Source organism: Lactuca sativa, chromosome 2 (genome assembly GCF_002870075.4).
Source record: "Lactuca sativa cultivar Salinas chromosome 2, Lsat_Salinas_v11, whole genome shotgun sequence".
Lineage (NCBI taxonomy): Eukaryota > Viridiplantae > Streptophyta > Magnoliopsida > Asterales > Asteraceae > Lactuca > Lactuca sativa.
Window position 1 is genome coordinate 179,978,087 of NC_056624.2, and position 23,658 is coordinate 180,001,744.

At 36.7% G+C, this 23,658-nt stretch overlaps 1 protein-coding gene across 1 annotated transcript; it reads left to right on the forward strand.

Moving 5' to 3' along the window:
• The first annotated feature begins 284 nt into the window (after positions 1 to 284).
• On the forward strand, positions 285 to 2,585 carry LOC111876709 (pentatricopeptide repeat-containing protein At4g37170). Its single transcript, XM_023873284.3, has one exon. It carries the CDS (start codon positions 445 to 447, stop codon positions 2,515 to 2,517), a length of 2,073 nt encoding a protein of 690 aa, XP_023729052.1. The 5' UTR covers positions 285 to 444; the 3' UTR covers positions 2,518 to 2,585.
• The last annotated feature ends 21,073 nt before the right edge of the window (positions 2,586 to 23,658 follow it).

Sequence of the window (23,658 nt, forward strand, 5' to 3'; positions counted from 1 at the left end):
TACAAGATATATTTCACGTAAACAATAAGCATAATATGATTGTATATTGTATATGAAGTATTAGAGTTTGTACCTCTTAAAATTCAAGAAATATAAAATATGTTTTATATAATAGTAAAGATAATGATAATTAAACTATCAAAGACAGGATAGGTTTGGGGTGGGGGCATATTGGGCCATTCCTATTTAATAAAAACATATAAATTAAAATAGAAGATAAAACCATTTTGCATCGTTTACTTAAAATTACATATATGATATTGGGTATGTTCTGGCATTTACACCCCTAGATGCGACAGCCCAACGCCCCAACCCACCATCCAAAATTCGGGTCCGGTTTCTTTTTGAAATCAATACAAAACGTTGCACAGAGAGTACAGACTACAGGGTCTTTCTTCTCCGGTCTACACACCATCGGTTTGGTAGACGTTTCAATACAAAATCATGAGATTGACGAGAGGCCATTTTCGAGCTATCATTGACTGTACTGAACGAGCTATATCCACTTCTTCCGATACCTTATTGAAATCCCCTAATCTTGAAAAAACTTTCTTCAAATCCCAAAACAGTGAAGATAATCTCGTAAAAAGACTATGCCGAGAAAACAAACATGAAGAAGCTATAATTAATCTATGCGAACTACACCGTTTAACAGAAGCAATTCAAGTACTTGATCATATGGAACGTCCTTCTCCATTAGTGTATTCTAATCTTCTTAAGCTTTGTCTTCAACAGAAAGCCGTCGAAGCCACCAAAAGAGTCCACACCCACATAAAAAGATCCGGTTTTTTCCCGGGGGCATCGAGTTTAAATCGAATTATAGACTGCTACTGTAAATGCGGGAGTCTTGTGGATGCACGTATTGTGTTCGACGAAATGCAAGAGAAGGATGTGTGTTCTTGGAATACTATGGTATCAGGGTATACAAAAGCTGGACGGCTAAAAGATGCTCGTAACCTGTTCGATGAAATGCCTGAAAGAGACAATTTTTCTTGGAATGCAATAATTTCAGGATATGTTCGCCATGATCTTCCCAACGGTGCATTACAGCTGTGTAGAACAATGCTGCAAGACTATAATGTCAAGCTCAACAAGTTCACAGTTTGTAGTGCGCTTGCAGCTTCTTCAGCAACTCAAAGCTTAATCATTGGAAAGGAAATCCATGGTCATATTATGCGTACAGGTATAGATTCTGATGCAGCTGTTTGGAGTGCTTTATCAGATATGTATGGGAACTGTGGGAGTTTGGATGAAGCTAGACACATATTTGACAAAACTTCAGATAAAGACGTTGTTACATGGACATCAATGATTGATCGGTATTTCAAACATGGGAAAAGGGAACAAGGGTTCCTTTTGTTTTCAAATTTGTTAAAATCTGGGAACAAACCTAACGAATTCACATTTGCAGGGATATTAGATGCTTGTGCACATCATAACACAGAAAGTTTAGGCAAACAAATACATGGGTATATGACACGCATTGGTTTTAACCAATCTTCTTTTGCAGCAAGTGCCCTTGTTAATATGTACTGCAAATGTGGGAACATTGAGGCTGCAGATAAGGTCTTTAAGTGGATACCAAAACCAGATTTAGCTTCATGGACTTCTTTGATCAACGGGTATGCCCAAAATGGGAAACCTGAAGAAGCTTTGAAGCTATTCGATTCATTACTTGATACTGGAATTAAACCTGATCACATCACATTTGTTGGGGTTCTTTCAGCTTGTACGCATTCAGGTTTGGTTGATAAAGGGGTTGAATACTTTAATTCCATAAAACAAAAACATGGGTTGGATTATACCATTGATCATTATGCTTGTGTTGTTGATTTGCTTAGTCGATCTGGGAGGTTTATAGAAGCTGAAGAGATAATCAAGAAAATGCCCATGAAACCGGATAAGTTTTTATGGGGTTCTGTTCTTGCTGGATGTAGGATTCATGGGAATCTTGATTTGGCTAAACAAGCAGCAAAAGTATTGTTCAAAATAGAGCCTGAGAATGCAGCCACCTATGTCACACTCTCCAACATTTATGCTGCTGCTGGAAAATGGGGTGAAGTTGCAGACATTAGAAAGATGATGGATGTAAATCGGGTGGTGAAGAAACCTGGAAGAAGTTGGACTGAAATTAAGAGAAAGGTGTATACTTTTTTGATGGGAGATACATCAAATCCAAGATTGAAGGAGATTCATGAGTTGTTAGGGGAGTTGCAGAAGAAGATGAGGGAAGAAGGATATGTTCCTAAGATAGATCATGTGCTTCATGATGTAGAAGAGGAACAAAAGGAGGAAAATTTATCGTATCATAGTGAGAAATTGGCTATTGCATTTGCGATTCTTGTTACTCCACCAGGAACGATGATAAAAGTGTTTAAAAATTTGAGGACTTGTGTTGATTGTCATACTGCTATTAAGTACATCTCTAAAATTGAAAGTAGGAAAATTGTTGTTAGGGATTCGAGTAGATTTCATTGTTTTGAGGGTGGGAGTTGTTCATGTAAAGACTATTGGTGACTGGTGAGTTCACTCAATTAGCTGCAAGATTTTCTTTATTAATAAAAATGGGAAATTTCAATCAAGAATATTCATTCGTACTTTGAGTTATTCCTAAAATCGATCGATTCTTATTTAACTTTACTTTTCAAATGTATCAGAGTTATCGGTTTTTAGGATCACCTATTAATCAAAATAACCAATGTATAAGATTTTTTAATAAAAACTAATTATAATTTTAGAAATCGTAAGTTTATTGATTTCGAATGGATAATAACAAGTAAATAAGTTATTTTTTCCTTTATATGTACATACTTTATCAAATTATCTAAGTCACACCCTAACCCTTTAGTGGATATGGCTTCCATTAGATAAGTCTACACAAATTGATAATAGAAGGTTCCGATGTTTAACAATTTCACATCCAGCCCCAAAGATCTTACTTACATTGAAAAACATAAACATTCACAATTTCGATAACTATAGCAATTTTGACTATAATAGCGTGATTGAAGAAAGTCTGATCTCCAACTTGATTTTTGTGAAACCATAAACCCTATAGAAAGTTGACTCTGTCTTCGGCCACACAAAGAAAACCAATCGCAAACTAAAAAATTCAACCCATGAAGCTCGAAATTGAAGCCCACAAAGGTGAAAATTTGGTTTACCTATACAGTATAATACACTAGTACGGAATGCCGAGCTTGAAGCCACTCAAGAAGAGTCACAGTTTTAATGTTTTAACAGAAACGTCTTTCTTTTCTTTGAATGCATATAATGTATCTAATTGCAAATGGTAATCTTAAAAGTAGCCTTCATTTGATTGCAATTTGCAAATGGCCATCTTAAAAGAGAAACAACTTCCTTTTCTTTAGTTGATCATAATAATGTTGATTATTGATTGCAAATGGAGTGTGCAAGGTAAATGTTTAGTGTCTGATTTGTTGGCAATCTTAATAATTTTCATATGATTCCATCACCATAACCGAACGAAAAGCTAAAAGGCAAATGAGAAATTGTGTATATATAAATATTTATTTCTCTCAAGAACATAAACCTGGGACCACCGATTCATTTTTTTTATATTTCTTCGGTTGATTAAAGCAATGACACTTGAATATAAAGAAATTTTAGGGTTATAAATTGGAAAAAAAAAAAAATTAAGGTATAATTTAAGTAGAATGTTTTAACTGCTTATTTGAAAGTAGCATGTTATAATCTTTTTGAGTTCCTCCCTAAGTACTTGGTCATTGAAGTCGAATTCTACATTTTTTTAACATACTGAAACAATTTCACTAAATATTTGAATAAAATTACTTGGTTGTTTATGAAAGCACAGAAAGAGTTTTCTATAGAAATTTGAAAAAATTATGAAATATAAGAATAAACATTAGTAAAATGTTAAACATATAAGTGATACCCAATAAATATATATATATATATATATATATATATATATATATATATATATATATATATATATATATATATATATATATTAGGTTTTTTTTTCCGAATTAAACCTCAATTTTAATTTTCTTAAAAAGACCTTGCATTTTTTTTTCTATGTGGCCCTTGTAGAAGGGTTAGTATTAATTTTCTGGTGTTAAACAAAAACAAGTTTCAGAAAAGCCCTCAACATTTTTTCCCGAAAAAACCTTGACATTTGAAAACTAGCTTTCAGTTGATTGCAAAATGACCATTTTAAAATAGAAACAACTTCATTTTCTTTAGTTGCTCCAAATAATCTTGATTGATTGCACCAATAGGATTATAGTTAAATTAAATAATTATTTAATTAAATAAATATAGATATTAAATGATTTTCATAATTGTATGTATATTAAATGATATCCATAATTACAATTCTCTTTCTTATGGAAACTAATTAAATTCGTCATTAATGTCAGCAACAACATTCTTTCAAAATGAATTCACATATAGGTTTTCATGTATGGCTTCATGTTTCGTTTATAGACTCATTTGCTTAAAATACAACAAAGTTGTATGGAATATGAAGAACGAGGGTGTATTCTAATGTATTCTACTAGAATACACTCTCATTCTGTTAAAATATACTCTCATTCTTCTAGAATAAACTCTCATTCTACTAGAATACACTCTCGTTCTGCATATTCCAGACAACTTTGTTGTATTTTGAGTGAGTAGGGTCATGAATACGAACTCATACATGAAAAACTAGATGCGAATTCATTCTGAAAGAATATTATTGTTGATATTAATGACGAACTTCACTAGCTTCCATAAAAAATGAATTATAATTATGGATATCATTTAATATATATCTTTATTTGATTGAATAATAATTTAATTTTTACTAAATTCTTATTGGTGCATTTTAGCACATAATAGATGTGAGAAACATTTGAACATATATATATATATATATATATATATATATATATATATATATATATATATATATATATATACTCAAACAAGTTACTTTTCTGCATAATCGTAATCTTATATATTCTATCTTTAAATTAGATTAACCTCATAAAAAACAGTCAACTCCACTACTTGGCTTTGGTTTGTTTTAAACTCATTTAATTATGCTATATGAATCAACTCTAACCATCTCCATACCAATTAATAAAACAAGACTAATTACTAATGCACAACTTAAAATTGGGACTTAAATTATTCCTTACTTATTAGAGATGAGAGGTGGTACTAAAGATAAAGAAAAAGGAAAAGAATTATGCTATACTTTTGTTTTGTGTGTTTATTCCTTACGTATGTATTAAACTAAAAAGGAACAAAACATGAAACCAAATCTAGATTAATCTAAAATTGGGACTTATTCCTTATGTACTATGAGAAACTAGTTTTGAAAAATCTCACTGATTTGATTTCTTCTCTGGAATAACAAATTCGAAGAAGCAAAAGATAAAATAAACATACATAAAATAAAAAGGAGTCTCGCTAAGTTTTGTGAATTTGGCACACGTATATGTTCTTTCTTTTCTATAAATAAGATCTAACATGATCATTATGATAAAGAGAGACATATGATTAGCATGAAGGTACGTGAACACTCACATCCACTAAAGCTCATTGATTTGCAGCTACAATATGAAGAAGAGGAGGATGAAGAAGAAGATGAGGGTGGTTATCCGATTACAAAAAAAAAGTGGGCTTTGGAGGTGTCACATGTTGGACGTGTAACGAAGAAATCCATATGTACCACATGTACTACTACAAATGTATTATGGCTATTGGAGATTCATCATCATCATCATCATCATCATGTAATTATTTCTCACATCACAAATTCTGTGGTGAGCTCCCATCAAGGTTAGAACACCCATCACACTCATCACATACTCTTCACCTACTACGATTTCCATATTCACTTGTAGATTCATATCGTTGGGTATGCAATTTTTGTAAGAGAAATAACAAGCCTGGAGAACTATTATACCAATGTGTTATATGTGATTTCCACATTGATATCAAGTGTGTTGTGGAAGTACAAAAAAATGTGATCCATCATCCATGCCACCCTCACTCGCTCATGTGTACAATCACTGAACCCATTTTGTGTTCCTGCAAGGCTTGTGGGAAAAGACATGAAGGGATCTTCTTTCAATGTACCATTTGTACTAACTTCACAATACACAATGAATGTGCTTTCCTACCAGAAAAATTGTTCATCCAAGAAAGAACACCAAATCATTCTATTTATCATATCCATCGCCTCACCATTTCATATTCCTTCCCCTTGAAAGATCAAAAAGGTAAACATTTTCCCAGATGCAGAGTATTTGGTGGTGATTTTGTAGGTAAGGATGATCTTTGGATTTAAAAATGCGACAAATGTCTCTACTATGCCCATCTGGATTGCGTAAGAATGCCCCCTCCAACTGCCGGTAATTAAATCATTTTTACTTTTACAATTCATTTCCTTTATATATATATATATATATATATATATATATATATATATATATATATATATATATATATATAGTATGTAGCTAATTCCTAATTTATTATTCTCAGGTTTTGGCAAAACCATTAAAAATTATGAAGATATTGACCATCCTGGTCTTCTCCATCTCCCATTCCCTGATGAAGCATACAGCCTACCAAAACACTACTTGTTTTTCCAACAAACCACTACTGATCATCATCATCATCATCATCATCAGATTAAGGTAGATGATTGACTAACACACAAGAGTCATCAACACCCTCTGATTCTAGTTAATCAAGGACAAACCTCCTCCTCCTCATCCTCAAATTCTTTGTTATTAATAAAGTGTCATGATCCAATGAAAAAGACCCAACTGCTATGCAACGGATGTCTCAGACCATTCATGTCTACCATGCGTTTTTACAAATTCCCTCAACATAGTTGTAGCAACTTTGCTCTCCATGAGTGGTGCAATCGACTCCCCCCAAAAATACAAAACCACCCGCCTCACCCACAACATACCCTTCTTCTCATCTACTCAAACGATCTTCCTTTCTTTTTCGGTGTGTTTAAATGTAAGGTTTGTGATCTGGCTTGGAACGGATTTGCGTATGGTTGTGTTGAGTGTGGATACTATGTGGATGTTACATGTGGGTTTATACCTAAACAAATCACACATAAAGCTCACCCCAATCACCTTCTTTCACTAGTTTGACGAAAAAGATTTAGACTTACTTGTCATATGTGTCACAAACATCATACTCCAGGTCAACTTTCATTCCGTTGTGACACGTGTGATATTTATATACATCCGGAATGTGCTTTGTCATTAACCGAGACAGTCAGAAACAAATATGACGAGCATCCCATGCAACTAAGTTACCTCCCGATTGAACACGACAAGAGTGAATACTTTTGTGAAATTTGTGAGGAGGATTTGAATCATCATGCGTCTTTCTATCATTGTCAAGATTGTGCTCAGTCTGTACATACCGCTTGTGCTCCGTCAATACTTCAATGCGAGAAAGAGACCTATACTAATTGCAATGTCTGGTTGCTATATCAGGGAGGAGTTTATGATTTCGTGAATATAAAGTTTGGAGGCATTTATAATGCTAATGGTCACCCACAACCTCTCTCCTTTGCTCAAGGTATTATGTTTGATGGCCATTGTAGTAAATGTGGTTGGAAATTACAATATAAATGATATTTAAGTGTCTCGAGTGTAGATTTGCAATTGATCATGAATGTTGTAAGAGTTTGAACCGCATATGAAGGTTCCAGTTTCTCTTCCACATGCATGGATCCTTTGAAAAAACAATATGATTACTCCTTTTTTCTTGTAGATCTCATTTTATGTGTAAGATGGTGATACAATAAATAATTAGAATCAAACTTTTGCATAATATGTGTGTTAAACTCTTGCAATCCTTTTGTTCATCCCTAGTAACTCAGATATCTACTAGTATTTATTTATTTATAACTTAATCACACTAGTTTACCATTCATACTATTAATGACACCAGTTTACCGTTCGTATACTTTATTGTTATTGCTTTCGTTGTGTTATTTAATATTTTTAGTGGAAAAACATACAAACACCTATAAATGTGGCGTTGTAATACACAACTAGACGTGTGGAATGTTGTGAGACACAAATTGTTGTTGGAAAAAGTTAAGGCGATGTAGTGTCTCTTTAATGGGTTTATATTTTTTTCGTATATTTATCTTAGAAGGATTCTTAGATGTTTTCAATTAGCTTCTGGGCTAAAAGTAAACTTCTCAAAAAACAAGGCGTAAGATATTGGAGTCAACCAACAGGCTCTCACTTTGAAACCATTTTGGGATTTCAATTCCAGGAAGGAGAACACTAGTCTGGTGCTTCATAACATTGTATCCCTGTTGATAATGAAATTAAATTTTATTAATATTTTAAAAAGTTATAAACATAGATTCTTATAAAAAATAGAAACCTGAAGTGCTTTATGTAGCACTGTATGTTGATCTTCCAATCTCCTGCAACCAAGAAATGACACATATCGCAAGGTTGATGAGAGACTGGTTATGGTCCTTAAAGATTTACAATTGTTGGAAAAAAGTAGTGCAAGTGTAGGTGGAAGCTCGGGCAGTTTGACATATCTAGCCTTTTGAGGACAGAGTGTTGGGAGAGGCTAAAGGGTAATTTAGTAAATTGGTTGTCACATAAGATTAAGTACTCTAGTGTAACGCCCGCAGATCCGGGCTAGTCAATTTAGAGACAATAAGTGTCAAAAATGACTTTTCGGCAAAAGATTATTTATAATAAATAGTCTTAACCAACTTGTAGAATATGTCTCAAGGTTTCTGTACACATAAAGAATGCCGAAATCCGAGTTATAACGAAGACGTTATGACCCGTCGAAGTTTTACGGCAAAACCGGCACGACACCGGGAAGCGCAAATAGTAAATTTATGATGGAGCGACTTTTAGCCTTAGAAATCTAAACAAAAGTTGTAATATATGTTAAAACAATAACATACAATAAAAGAACGCCCAAATCTGACTTCTTATGAGGAAGTTATGAATTTTCTAAGATTTGGCTTAGTAGTGCACAGCCCGAAGCTCGATTTTTAGTTCGAGCTGTTTTTGGCTTACACGACCTAAATGAGAGTTGAAGATCTCATTAATAGGAACTCAACGGTAAAAAGATAGACAAAAACGGAGTCCGTATGAAGGAGTTACGAATTCTTCGCGGACATTTAACAGTTTAAACGTCTCCTACTGTTAAATTTGAGATCGGTCGAGATTAGCCGACGGAGTCTAAATGAAAGTTGAATATCTTGATTTTACCTATGCGTTGAAAAAAAGAACATAAAAACGGAGCTCGTATGCGAGAGTTATGATTTTTCTAAGTTTGAAGGCTAATACGCGATAGGGGGTGACGTGGCACCACCAGAATTGGACACGTGGAACCACCAGAAGGTTGCCACATGCCCCAACTCGGAGAGTAGGTCCTCCTACTCGGCGAGTGCATCAGTCAGCACCCATATAAATAGAGGTGTCGGGTTCCCTCACTTCCTCACACCTTCAAACCCTTCTTTCTCTCTCTAACCTCCCAAACCCCCCAAAAAGCCTAGGGAACCTCCCTAGCATCCGAAGGAAGCCCTGAGGCTCCCGGAGTCCCAAGAAAAGATCCTTTCGGTTTGGAAACGCCGCTCCAGCGAAGCCCGGTTTTCGAGAAAACCCATTGTAAGTGAGCTACGCCTAACCTATCTTTAGTATAGCTTATGTTTTAATATAGTAATGTTAATAGGGCCTTATAATAAGTACATGGGCTATTATTATGGGTTATATAAGTATTTTTAACGCTTATATAATAGTAATAATAGCTAGACTGTTAATTAGTTTCGGTGAATATTAAACTAAACCCTAGTGGTAATGATACTAGGTTTTGTTGAAGGAAATTGTTTTAAGAGTAACGAAGTGGTGTCCAAGTACCGAGTCACCACCTTACCAAGTGAGTGCATAGTTACTTTCATCTTACACATAGATATGAAGTATTTTATATAAATTACATGCTATGCGTGCATATTATGTGAATACTTGATGTCTATGCTGGATGAACGATTTTATACATGTTTTAAATGAGTTAAACTGTATATGTATTTTATATCTACGATAATGTTGGGGTAAAACATGGGTAGATGTAATAGAAGGAATATGAGTTGGATGATGAGTTGAGAGGTGTTATAGACCACGAGGTGAGGGTGAGAGGTGGACGATGTGAGAAGCCTTTTCCCAAACGATGGCCCCGTCATTCAGCAGAGTATGGATGACAACCACAGACTATTCTAGACAGTCCAGTGGAACACTAGCAGGCTCGCAACATGTAGGTGTTGTGAACGATGTGTTCACCTGGTGTACTCTAAACCTAGGTGATCATGCAGACTTGATGCCTAAACCCTGGTGATCATGCAGACTTGATGCCTAAACCCTGGTGATCATGTAGACTTGATACCTAAACCTTGGTGATCATGCAGACTTGATGCCTAAACCCTGGCGACTATGCAGACTTAGTGCTCGTTGTGTAAACCGTGGCAACGATGGACTTCACGCCGATTCCTTAGGATGATCCTTAGGAATGAGTGAGCGAGAAATAGCTGATTCTTAGGGTAGATCCTTAAGAATAAAGAAGATAATGGGGATGGGTAATTGGGTTGATTGCTTGATTTTTTAAACATAATAATTATATTATTATGGGTTGAAAACCCTATGTACTCACCATGTTTCCCAACCTGACCCACTCGGTTTATTTATATCACAGGTGTCGATATGAAGTCACATTACACTGAGAGATTAAGGAGATATAAATCACTAGTGATAATGAATGTAAGTTCTGTTTATGCTTATGTTTTTGTATTGACAATGACATCCCAAATGTTTTAAAATGAATAAAAATACTTTTCTTCGGAAATGCTTTGATAACGTATTTATCATGTTTTACTGGGAACAAATTCCGCAACCTTTTTATTAAAAGAGATACTCTGATTTTTATAAAGCATAAACAAAAATCGGTCTTTTCTGGCCGTGAAAATGAGGATGTCACATCTAGTGATGACAGAGTGCCAATATCAACTAGTAGAGTCATTCCTTCATGTAAATTACAGAGCCCTAATTCTTTCAAGGAAGTCAAACTCGATAAAGAAGGTAAAACCTGATACAATGAGTGTCTAGACATATTACTATTTTTTTTTTAGTTTTTCTGTTCAAAGAACCAATCAAGGAATCCTTTTTTTATGAGGAATGGAAGATGGTGGTTTTACAACAGAGAAGGTTTTGAGGTTTTTAAGGTTGACGATGGAAGATAGTAGTTGAGTAACAGTAGATACAAGAAGATGCTATAAAGAAGCTATGTTTCCAAGGTCTTTGGGTAATCTTGCAAGTTTTATGCAATGTCTGACATCAAGATATGTCAGGCTTTGTAACATGTAAATAGTATTTTGAAGACTTGTTAGATTGATACATCCAAGAAGACTAAGAACAGATAGATTTGTTATGTTCAAAATTGATTTTGGAAGGTGTTCTATTGTTGTATGGTGTAAATAGATATGTGATAATCTATCCATCTTTCTTTGGATTCCTGTGAATTTTCTTAAGTTATTACAGTGTTTGAGACTGGGGGTTTCAAGGGATTTCATCATGATATAAGAAGGGAAAGTGTGACATCCTCATTTTCACTGCCAGAAAAGCCCGATTTTTGTTTATGATTTGTTTAAAAATTAGAGTAACATTTTAAAGAAAAGTGTTGCGAAATTTGTTCCCAAAATAAAATATGATAAAGATTATTCAAAGCATTTTCGAAGAAATGTATTTCATTAAAAACCTCGAGATATCATTTTCGATACAAATCAAAAGCATAAACAGTACAATATAAGCGTTACAATATTTATTCATATCTACAAGCCTAATCCGTAATCCCTCATCCAAAACATCACATATATGCTCGAGTGCCACTACCTGTAATACAAGAAACTGAGTGGGTCAGGCTTGGGAGCCTGGTGAGCACATAGGGTTTTCAATCCACAATAAATAAGTTTATTAACTTCATCAACCAACAATAACCCGATTACCCGCTCCATTATCCTCACTTTATGTCCCTAAAACACCTATCATAAGGGACCTAGCCTAAGGATCATCATCGGGATGGACACTACTGCTAAGGGGATTCCTCAGCAATAAATGTCCTTAAGGCAACCATGTGGGGGATGGAGTACACCGGTGAACACATCGTTCACAAACACCTACATGTTGCGATCCTGCTAGCGTTCCACTGGACTGTCTAGAAAAGTCTTTGGTCGTCATCTATACTCCGCTATATGACTGGAAACATCGTCAACATCGAGGCCTCTCATCATTTTATTTCATCACACCCAACTATTATATCTACCCATGTTTTACCCAACACATTTTGTAGATATAAAATACATATACAGTTTAAATCATTTAAAACATGTATAAAATCTTTCATCCAGCATAGACAACAAGTCTTCAGACAATATGCACACATAGCACGTAATTTATATAAAATACTTCATATCTATGTGTAAGATGAAAGTAACTATGCACTCACTTGTTAAGGTGGTGATTCCGAACTCAGACAGCGCTTCGCTTCTATTAATTTATTTTCTTTCAAAGAAAACTAGTATCATTATCACTAGATTTTAGTCTAATATTCATTGCGACTAATTATTAGTCTAGATTCATCATTAACTCAAAGTCTACTTTCATGATCTATCAAGTAAGGAACAACCAGGTAGGATCAAATCGGAGGTAGGGTCCGTTTGGTATACGAAGTACACTGTTTGGAAATCTCAATTTAAAAACCTCACTAAATCACAGCCTAGACACCATTCCAGTAAGTAGATCAGTCAGTATAACAACTTTGAATCACTGATAAATCTTATTTATAGGTTCATAATAACGATATTATATTTGTATATAAGCTATATTTAAAGTATGGTAGGTGTATCTCACTTACAACGGGTTTTTATTAAAAACCGGGCGTCACTGGAGTAGCGTTTCCGAGCTGAAAAGCTCTTCCTCTCGGAGCCGTCGAGCGCTCCGGGGCTTTCTTCTAGCGCTAGGGGAGTTCCCTAGGGCTTGGGGGGTGGGTGGGAGGTTTAGAGAGAGAGAGTAAAGAGAAGAAAGAATGGGAAATGTGTGAATAACTGAGGGTGGAAAGGGTTGTATTTATAGGGTGAAATATGGTTCATCTTGATACCACATGTCACCATCTGGTGGCAAGCCTTGCGAAGAAAGCAATGGCCAGGATTGTGCCACGTCACCATTTTCGCACAGCACACTTCCGATTTCTAAAATCCGTAACTTTCGCATACGAGCTCCGTTTTTAACATTATTTATATCCACGTGTAGGTAAAAACAAGATCTACAACTTTTCTATTGACTCTATCAGCTAATTCTCGACCGATTTCAATTTAACAATATGAGAAGATTATACTGTTAAATGACTGCGTAAAATTCGTAACTTCTACATACGGACTCCTTTTTCATCTGTCTTTTTGTCGTTGAGTTCCTATTAATGAGATCTTAAAGTCTAATTTAGATTACATTGGCCAAAAACCGCTCGATCTAATATTCGAATTCCGGGTTGTGCACTGCTATGCCAAATCTTAGAAAAATCATAACTTCTTCATACGAAGTCAGATTTGGGTGTTCTTTTTATGCACGATCTCGGTTTAACGTATACTACAAATTTTGTTTAGATTACTAAGGCTAAAAAATCCTCTATCATAAATTCACTATTTACATAACACAACATTGTGCCGGTTTTGTCGCGAAAGTTCGACAGGTCATAACTTCTTCGTTATAACTCGGATTTCGGCGTTCTTTATATATCCGAAATCCTTGTCACGACCACTAAAACTTTCTTCATCGATATTGGGTTTATCTAAAACTTTATATTTTATGCTTATTTTATATCTTTTATTTATTTTAACATTATAAACAAGTAATAAGCACATAAATTCACATAATTCACGTATTACTCAAATCATTCATCTTTATTACTTCAAAATAGGTTACAATGGTTGACCTGACTATTACATCACTATACTAATGCTTAGCCCAGAAACACGGGCGTTACAGACAAATTTAAGTTCATATCAATTGCTAAGATCCAGACTTTTTAGCTTTTCTAGACACCCGATTGACTCATGAACCTTTACCAAACTGCTACAACTTGAAAGCTCCAATATTTCAAGATTTGGGATCCCTGTGAAGTTTGGTGTTTTGGTACAGCCTTAACTCTCTGCTCCTGAGTTCACCAAAGAAAAAAAACAAGAGAAAAGAAAAGAAAGATAATGAACTTCCTTTCCTTTCTCTCCGATTCCTCCGGATTTGGGAGGACAATTTTTACGGAAGATTAGTATAAATCTTATTTTCATTCTAATTATTAGACATAATTACAATAATATAGACTAGAGGGTACTAATACGAAAGATAATGATCAATACAATATACAATTCTCGAATCTTTATGGTATCAGAGCCGAAGGTATCTTGCTCCTCACTCAATCCATAACACAAGTAGGTTTTTTCTTCTACAGCTAAGGTTAGCATTGATCTTCTTCAACATCCTTCTCAGCGATCATGGCTCTTATTTCCAGCTTCTCAACCGATGAAAAAAAATTCAACTACCCCCACAAGTTTCCTTCAACCTCACACCAACCAACTATGGCTACCGGAAGAATATGATACATCCTTTTCTTCTTGCACACAAGTTGTTTGATTATGTGGATGGCACAATTCCATGCCCACCCAAATAACTCCCACATGTTGTTGCCACTGCTGCTGATCCCAATCCCAAACCACGAGAAAATACAAATTACTCGATTTGGATCGCCAATGATGCACACATTTGCATGTTGATTATCTCTACCATATCCGAATCAACCTTCCATCATGTACAAGGTGACCCTTCTTATGATCTGTGGTCCTCTCTAGAATGTGCCTTTGAACCAATTTCTCCCTCAAGCACACTACCAGCCACATCTCAAGCTTTATATGGTTCTCGACAGCCCCACCTACAACTGTGGAAACAACCAAGGGGGCGACGTGGCTCTTACCGTGGCAACAAAAACAGTCATAGTAACAACAAAGTGGTGATAGTACTCGCTCCTTCAACTAAGCCTCCAATCAGAATATTGTTTTTCGCACATGCAACCATTATGGTATTGGTCACTTAACATCTCAGTGCCCCAACCTTGATCCCTCCACAATCCGCAACAGGCCCACAACCAACTTTGTTGACAGCTCCGCCTCCATACCATCCACATCAACCACTTGGTATCCCGACACCGGTGCCAACAGCCATGTCACGCCGGATCTAGCAAGAATGGATGACAATCGCGCATATCATGTCCATGACAACCTTAATGTCAGTGATGGTAAGGGACTCCCTAATCTTCATATTGGTTCATCTCGCTTTCACTCACCCAATAAAACACTTCATCTCTCAAAAATTCTTCATGTACCTAACATCACAAAGCATCTACTTTCTGTCCAACAATTTTGCATTACAATAATGTCTTCTTTGAATTTCACTCTACTTGTTTGTTTTTAAGGACGAGCTTGCACGCACTATACTTCTCACAGGCCCCAGTGAGAAAGGTCTCTATTCCCTTCGTCTGCCACAACTTCGATCCACTCATCACCAAGCTTTATCTGCAACTCGTACATCTTCCACAACTTGGCATAGACAACTTGGGCATCTACACCAACATCTTTTTAAATTTATGCTTTCTAGTTTTTTGCAACCTGTTACAAAGAAAACTTTACCAAGTTTCTGTTCTTCATGTCAACTACGCAAATCATCAAAATTGTCTTTACCTGTCTCTTCTTTTCGAAGCAATAATATATTAGATCTTGTTTATTGTGATGTTTGGGGTCCCGCTCCTGTTCTTTCATTAGATGGCCATCATTACTTTTTATTGTGTGATGATCATCATAGTAGATATATGTGGCTCTTTCCAATGTCTTAAAAATCTGATGTTTACAATCTTTTCAAAACCTTTGTCACCACAGTTGAACGACAAAATTCTACAAAATTAATGAAAGTTCAAACTGATTGAGGTAGTGAATTTTGCAACACCTCTTCTTTTCTTACATCACTCGACATTATTCATCAACGATCATGCCCCCATACTAGTGCTCAAAACGGCTTTGTTGAGCGACGACACCGACATGTCGTCGAGACAAGTCTTACCTTAATGGCACAATCCAAAACTCCTCAAAACTTTTGGCATTTTTCTTTTGAAACAACCGTTTACCTCATCAATCGGATGCCTTCTCGCACCTCCCACAATGATTCTCCATTCCAACATGTTTTTAAACGCCCACCTGATTACTCGTTCCTTCGAGTCTTCGGCTGTTTGTGCTTTCCTTACCTACGACCTTATAATCCTCACAAAATAGATTTTCGCTCTACTCCCTGTCTCTTTCTTGGCTATAGCCCATTTCATCATGGCTACAGATGTCTTGACTTATATTCCTATCGGATTTATATAGCTCGTCATGTACACTTCGATGAATCTTCTTTTCCTCATGCAAATAATCATATTAAACCTTACTCATCGACATCCAACCCTCGAGTTCACCCCATCCACCACGGTCCCTATCTCCCAACTGTCACCAGGTTCACCCTCACCATCACCTACACCCATACCTAAACCAATATCAGCACCTACACCCCGTAGTCGTCCCTCCCACCTTCGCCAAAACCCGAAACAAAAGGTTCCATTTTGTAACGCCCGTAGATCCGGGCTAGTCAATTTAGAGATAATAGGGGTCGAAAACGACTTTTCGACAAATGATTATTTAGAATAAATAATCTTAACAAAGTTTTAGAATATTCCACAAGGGTTCCGTACATATAAAGCACGCCGAAATCCGAGTTATAACGAAGAAGTTATGGCTCGTTGTAGTTTTACAGCAAAACCGGCACGGCACCGAGAGACGTAAATAGTGAATTTACGATGGAGAACTTTTTAGCCTTAGTGATCTAAACCAAAGTTGTAGTATATGTTAAACCGAGAACATACAAAAAAAGAACGCCCAAATCTAACTTCGTATGAGGAAGTTATGATTTTTCTAAGATTTGGCATAGCAGTGCACGGCCCGAAACTCGAATTTTAGTTTGAGCGGTTTTTGGCTTATGCAACCTTAATTAGAGTTTAAGATCTCATTAATAGGAACTCAACGGTAAAAAGACAGACGAAAATGGAGTCCGTATGAAGGAGTTACGAATTCTTCGCGGTCATTTAACAGTCTAATCTCCTCCTACTGTTAAATTTAAAATCCGTTGAGAATGAGCCAATGGAGTCAAAAGGAAAGTTATCGATCTTGTTTTTACCTACGCGTGGCTATAAAGAACGTCAAAAACGGAGTTCGTATGCGAAAGTTATGAATTTTTAAAGATTGACTGTTTTACTTGCGTCCGACGCCACTTGTCAGCACCAGACTTCGCCTTGGAGCCTACGCAAAACTCACGACGTGAACACCCTTTTTCACGACGTGAATTGGCCTAGACAGCCTATAAATATAGGCGTAAATCACCCCCAAAACTCACACCTTTCATACTCTTTCTCTCCCATTACTCCCAAACCATCTTCCCCTTTCCCTAGCACCTCCTAGGTGCTAGAGGCGAGTCCCGGAGCGCCAGACGGCTCCAAGAAGAGCCTTTCGGCTCAGGAACGCTGCTCCAGCGGAGCCCGGTTTTCTTTAAAACCTGCTGTAAGTGAGTTACGTCTACACTATTTTTAATATAGCTTTCAAATAATTATAGTAATGTTATTAGGTCCTTAAAATAATTATTTGGGCTATTATTATGAGTTATATAGAGTGTTGTTTAATGCTTATATAATAATAATAATAGCTAGACTATTAATTATTCGCGGTTAACGTTAGACTAAACCCTAGTGGTAATTATACTAGGTTTTGTCGGAGGAAATTGTTTTGATATAACGAAATGCTGTCCGAGTACCACATCACCACCTTATCGGGTGAGTGCATAGTTACTTTCATCTTACACATAGATATAAAGTATTTATATAAATTATGTGCTATGTGTGCATATTATCTGAGTACTTGCTTTCTATGCTGGATGAACGATTTTATACACGTTTTAAATGATTTAAACTGTATATGTATTTTATATCTACGAAAATGTTGGGGTAAGACATGGGTAGATGTAATAGATGAAATATGAGTTGGATGATGAGTTGAGAGGTGAAATAGACCGTGAGGTGAGGGTGAGAGGTGGACGATGTGAGAAGCCTTTTTCCTAAATGATGTCCCCGTCATTCAGCAGAGTATGGATGACAACCACGGACTATTCTAGACAGTCCAGTGGAACACTAGCAGGCTCGCAACCTGTAGGTGTTGTGAACGATGTCTTCACCGGTGTACTCTAAAAACCCATTGATATGTATTGCGAGTGGACTCTCGAAAACGATACTGTTAATAAAACCCTGGCAGATGCGCCTAAATGACTCTACCTGCAGAAACGCCTAATAAAGAACCTCATAACTCCGGCAGATGCACCTAAAAGGACTATTCCGGCAGATGCGCCCCATAGAGAATGTCACAATTTTGGCAGCTGCGCCTAAGTGACAGAACTAGCAGTTATGCTTGACAGATGTGTCATTTACAACGATGGAATTCGTACTTATTCCTTAGGAATAAATGAACAAGAAATAGCTGATTCTTAAGGTAGATCCTTAAGAATAAAGAAGATAATGGGGATGGGTAATTGGATTAACTGTTTGATGATTAAACATAATAATTATATTATTGTGGGTTGAAAACCCTACGTACTCACCAGGTTTCCCAACCTGACCCACTCAGTTTATTTATATCACAGGTGTCGATATGAAGTGACATTACACTGAGAGATTAAAGAGATGTAGATCACTAGTGTAAATAAATGTAAGTTCCATTTATGCTTATGTTCCTGTATTAACAATGACATCCCAAAAGTTTAAAATGAATAAAATACGTTTCTTCAAAAATGTTTTGATAACGTATTTATTGTATTTTTCTGGGAACAAATTCCGCAACATTTTTATGAAAAGAAGTACTCTGATTTTTATAAAGCATAAACAAAATCGGTCTTTTCTGGCCGTGAAAATGGGGATGTCACAGTTGGTATTTGAGCATTAGTTTAAGCGAACTAGGAATTTGTAGGAAATTTCTAGACTTAAACTTAGAATGCTAAGCAATGATTGTGAGCTGTGAGCATGTGGGAAGTATGCCTAATATGCTTTTATGTGCTAAATGATTTATGATGCTTTATGATGCTAAATGTATGGTCGGATCTATCATCTGTTGCCGACCGGATCTAGAAACTTTATGTGTTCAGACTTCTAAACGTTTAATTACGGTATTAGAACTGGCATGTAACTTTTCGGAGTGATAGGGAGAATTATACGTCGATCATAAATAAAATCTTCTCTATCTAAATTCTCGTCACTCTACACCGGACATCTAAATTCGATGTGTAGATCGACATGATGAACACTAGAAACGGATTTGGAAGCGGTAACCCGCAGCCCGAACCACCAGTGATTGAGCATGTGCCAGAGGTAGCAGTTGTACCTGGGCCAATCACGATGGTCGGAGTACAAGCAATGGTGCGGATAATGTTGGATCAACAGATGGAAGAAACAAGGCGTTTACTTCAACAAAGTAAGGACGAACTTATTGTGCCAGTACGCCAGACACCCGCTCTTGAGGCAACCATCTGGGTTGCTAAGTCTGTCGAAGAAATGATCAACGATTGGATCGCCAACAAGGTTGAAGTTGGCAAGAAGAGGAAATTTGAGGGATCTTCAAGGTCGAACACGAAAAACTTATTTTCACAGTCTGGAGGAGGAAGAGGTGAAGCAAAATGGTGTAATATGAGATACCCTAAGGAAGTGACCTGCTTCAAATGCGGCAAGATTAGTCATTATGCCCATAAATGCTCAACCAAGGAGGAAGTTTGCCTTAAGTGTAGTGGTGAGGGACACTTTAAGCAAGATTGTTTGATGAGAGCAACAACGCTAAATGTACTGCTAAAACACTATGAGGGATACGATGAGAAGGTGACTTGCTACAAATGTGGAAGGACAACGCATTACGCCAGCAAGTGCACATCCAAGAGAAAGGTGTGCTACAAATGTAACAAAGAAGGACATTTATCTAGGGACTGCCCGAAGAAAAATGAAGTAGCAAGAGCGAATGCACCTCCAGAGCTAAGGAGCATCCTTGACAAAGCAGCTGGCAACGCAAGAAATCAAGAGTAAGGACGGATGACCGAAGATCAAGTTATAAAGTAGTCATGTAGATAGTACCACGTGGTGTAGCCTATTAGAGGCATAGTCTAGGGTGAACTTGAACACCTATGTAATAGTTTCAAGAAATAATAAATCCTTCGTTTTGTTATCTGGTGTGTTAAACTGTTATCTGATTTTCTTGTATGGTGACTTGGAGACTGCGAGACAATACTTGGGACAAGTATGAGTAGGTGTGAATGGTAGTAGAGACCTATACTACCGAAAGCACAGGACTCACGCTTGGATTAGGGAAAGTCACAAGGTTACCAAGAAGCCAATAATTGATTCCGATTTATTCAAATATGTCGTTACCATCATTTCGGTAATGACTAAGAAGATTGTTGTTATCCCGACCCTAGTGGTCATATCACATTGAGTCCGACTACGATGAGTATGTTACGTGGTTCAGAGAACCAAGTTCGATGTAACATCTAACTTAAGCCATAGGATTGAAGTAAAAGATGATCGAAGTGATCGGTAGAGGTATCGCGACGGTTGCTTGTAGCTAGAAATGCTACCTTGTAAGATGTGATTAGAACATGAAGGAAGGTATAATCTATTCTGAAATTTGACTCTAAAAGACCTGAGTCCAAGCAATGCGTCATACGATGAGAGGTCGTTAGAACATGACCCATCGGTTTATTATGATAATCAAAGTAAGAAACTTATCTCAAGTTTTTTAAAGAAGGAGCCTCCAATAAAGATCGAGATCGTGACATTAAGATCATGAGATAGAGAGCAGGTCCAGGATCGGGCACCGCCTGTAGTCAGGAAGTCTTAGAGTTAGATACTCGTTCGAAGAAACATCAAAGTTACGATTATTACTTAGGATGAAGAGATAACGTATGGATTCATCATGTGAGCCCTGTTTCGTTGATGATTCAGGGACGTAATCATCCTAAGGGGGAGATAATTGTAACGCCCGTAGATCCGGGCTAGTCAATTTAGAGATAATAGGGGTCGAAAACGACTTTTCGACAAATGATTATTTAGAATAATAAAATCTTAACCAAGTTGTAGAATATGCCTCAAGGGTTTCGTACATATAAAGAACGCCGAAATCCGAGTTATAACGAAGAAGTTATCGCTCATCGTAGTTTTACGGCAAAACCGGCACGGCACCGGAGACGTAAATAGTGAATTTACGATGGAGGACTTTTTAGCCTTAGTGATCTAAACCAAAGTTGTAGTATATGTTAAACCGAGAACATACAAAAAAATAACGCCCAAATCTGACTTCGTATGAGGAAGTTATGATTTTTCTAAGATTTGACATAGCAGTGCACGGCCCGAAACTCGAATTTTAGTTCGAGCGGTTTTTGGCTTACGCGACCTTAATTAGAGTTTAAGATCTCATTAATAGGAACTCAACGGTAAAAAGACGGACGAAAACGGAGTCCGTATGAAGGAGTTACGAATTCTTCGTGGTCATTTAACAGTCTAATCTCCTCCTACTGTTAAATTTAAAATCCGTTGAGAATTAGCCAATGGAGTCAAAAGGAAAGTTGTCGATCTTGTTTTTACCTACGCGTGGCTATAAAGAACGTAAAAAACGGAGTTCGTATGCGAAAGTTATGAATTTTTAAAGATTGGCTGTTTTACCTGCGTCCGACGCCACTTGTCAGCACCAGACTTTGCCTTGGAGCCTACGCAAAACTCACGACGTGAACACCCTTTTTCACGACGTGAATTGGCCCAGACAGCCTATAAATATAGGCATAAATCACCCCCAAAACTCACACCTTTCATACTCTTTCTCTCCCATTACTCCCAAACCATCTTCCCATTTCCCTAGCACCTCCTAGGTGCTAGAGGCGAGTCCCGGAGCGCCAGACGGCTCCAAGAAGAGCCTTTCGGCTCGGGAACGCTGCTCCAACGGAGCCTGGTTTTCTTTAAAACCTGCTGTAAGTGAGCTACGTCTACACTATTTTTAATATAGCTTCCAAATAATTATAGTAATGTTATTAGGTCCTTAAAATAATTATTTGGGCTATTATTATGAGTTATATAGAGTGTTGTTTAATGCTTATATAATAATAATAATAATAGCTAGACTATTAATTATTCGCGGTTAACGTTAGACTAAACCCTAGTGGTAATTATACTAGGTTTTGTCGGAGGAAATTGTTTTGATATAACGAAGTGTTGTCCGAGTACCACGTCACCACCTTATCGGGTGAGTGCATAGTTACTTTCATCTTACACATAGATATAAAGTATTTATATAAATTACGTGCTATGTGTGCATATTACCTGAGTACTTGCTGTCTATGCTGGATGAACGATTTTATACACGTTTTAAATGATTTAAACTGTATATGTATTTTATATCTACGAAAATGTTGGGGTAAGACATGGGTAGATGTAATAGATGAAATATGAGTTGGATGATGAGTTGAGAGGTGAAATAGACCGTGAGATGAGGGTGAGAGGTGGACGATGTGAGAAGCCTTTTTCCTAAATGATGTCCCCGTCATTCAGCAGAGTATGGATGACAACCACGGACTATTCTAGACAGTCCAATGGAACACTAGCAGGCTCGCAACCTGTAGGTGTTGTGAACGATGTGTTCACCGGTGTACTCTAAAAACCCATTGATATGTATTGCGAGTGGACTCTCGAAAACGATATTGTTAATAAAACCCTGGCAGATGCGCCTAAATGACTCTACCGGCAGAAGCGCCTAATAAAGAACCTCATAACCCCGGCAGATGCGCCTAAAAGGACTATTCCGGCAGATGCGCCCCATAGAGAATGTCACAATTTTGGCAGCTGCGCCTAAGTGACAGAACTAGCAGTTATGCTTGACAGATGTGTCATTTACAACGATGGAATTCGTACCTATTCCTTAGGAATAAATGAACAAGAAATAGCTGATTCTTAAGGTAGATCCTTAAGAATAAAGAAGACAATGGGGATGGGTAATTGGATTAACTGTTTGATGATTAAACATAATAATTATATTATTGTGGGTTGAAAACCCTATGTACTCACCAGGTTTCCCAACCTGACCCACTCAGTTTATTTATATCACAGGTGTCGATATGAAGTGACATTACACTGAGAGATTAAAGAGATGTAGATCACTAGTGTAAATAAATGTAAGTTCCGTTTATGCTTATGTTCCTGTATTGACAATGACATCCCAAACGTTTTAAAATGAATAAAATATGTTTCTTCAAAAATGTTTTGATAACGTATTTATCGTATTTTTCTGGGAACAAATTCCGCAACATTTTTATGAAAAGAAGTACTCTGATTTTTATAAAGCATAAACAAAATCAGTCTTTTCTGGCCGTGAAAATGGGGATGTCACACATTTCGACCGAGTGCTCATCACACCACCAC

Bases quoted from the DNA above. Each gene is read 5' to 3' on its own strand.
- LOC111876709 (XM_023873284.3), top strand. From the start codon at position 445: ATGAGATTGACGAGAGGCCATTTTCGAGCTATCATTGACTGTACTGAA.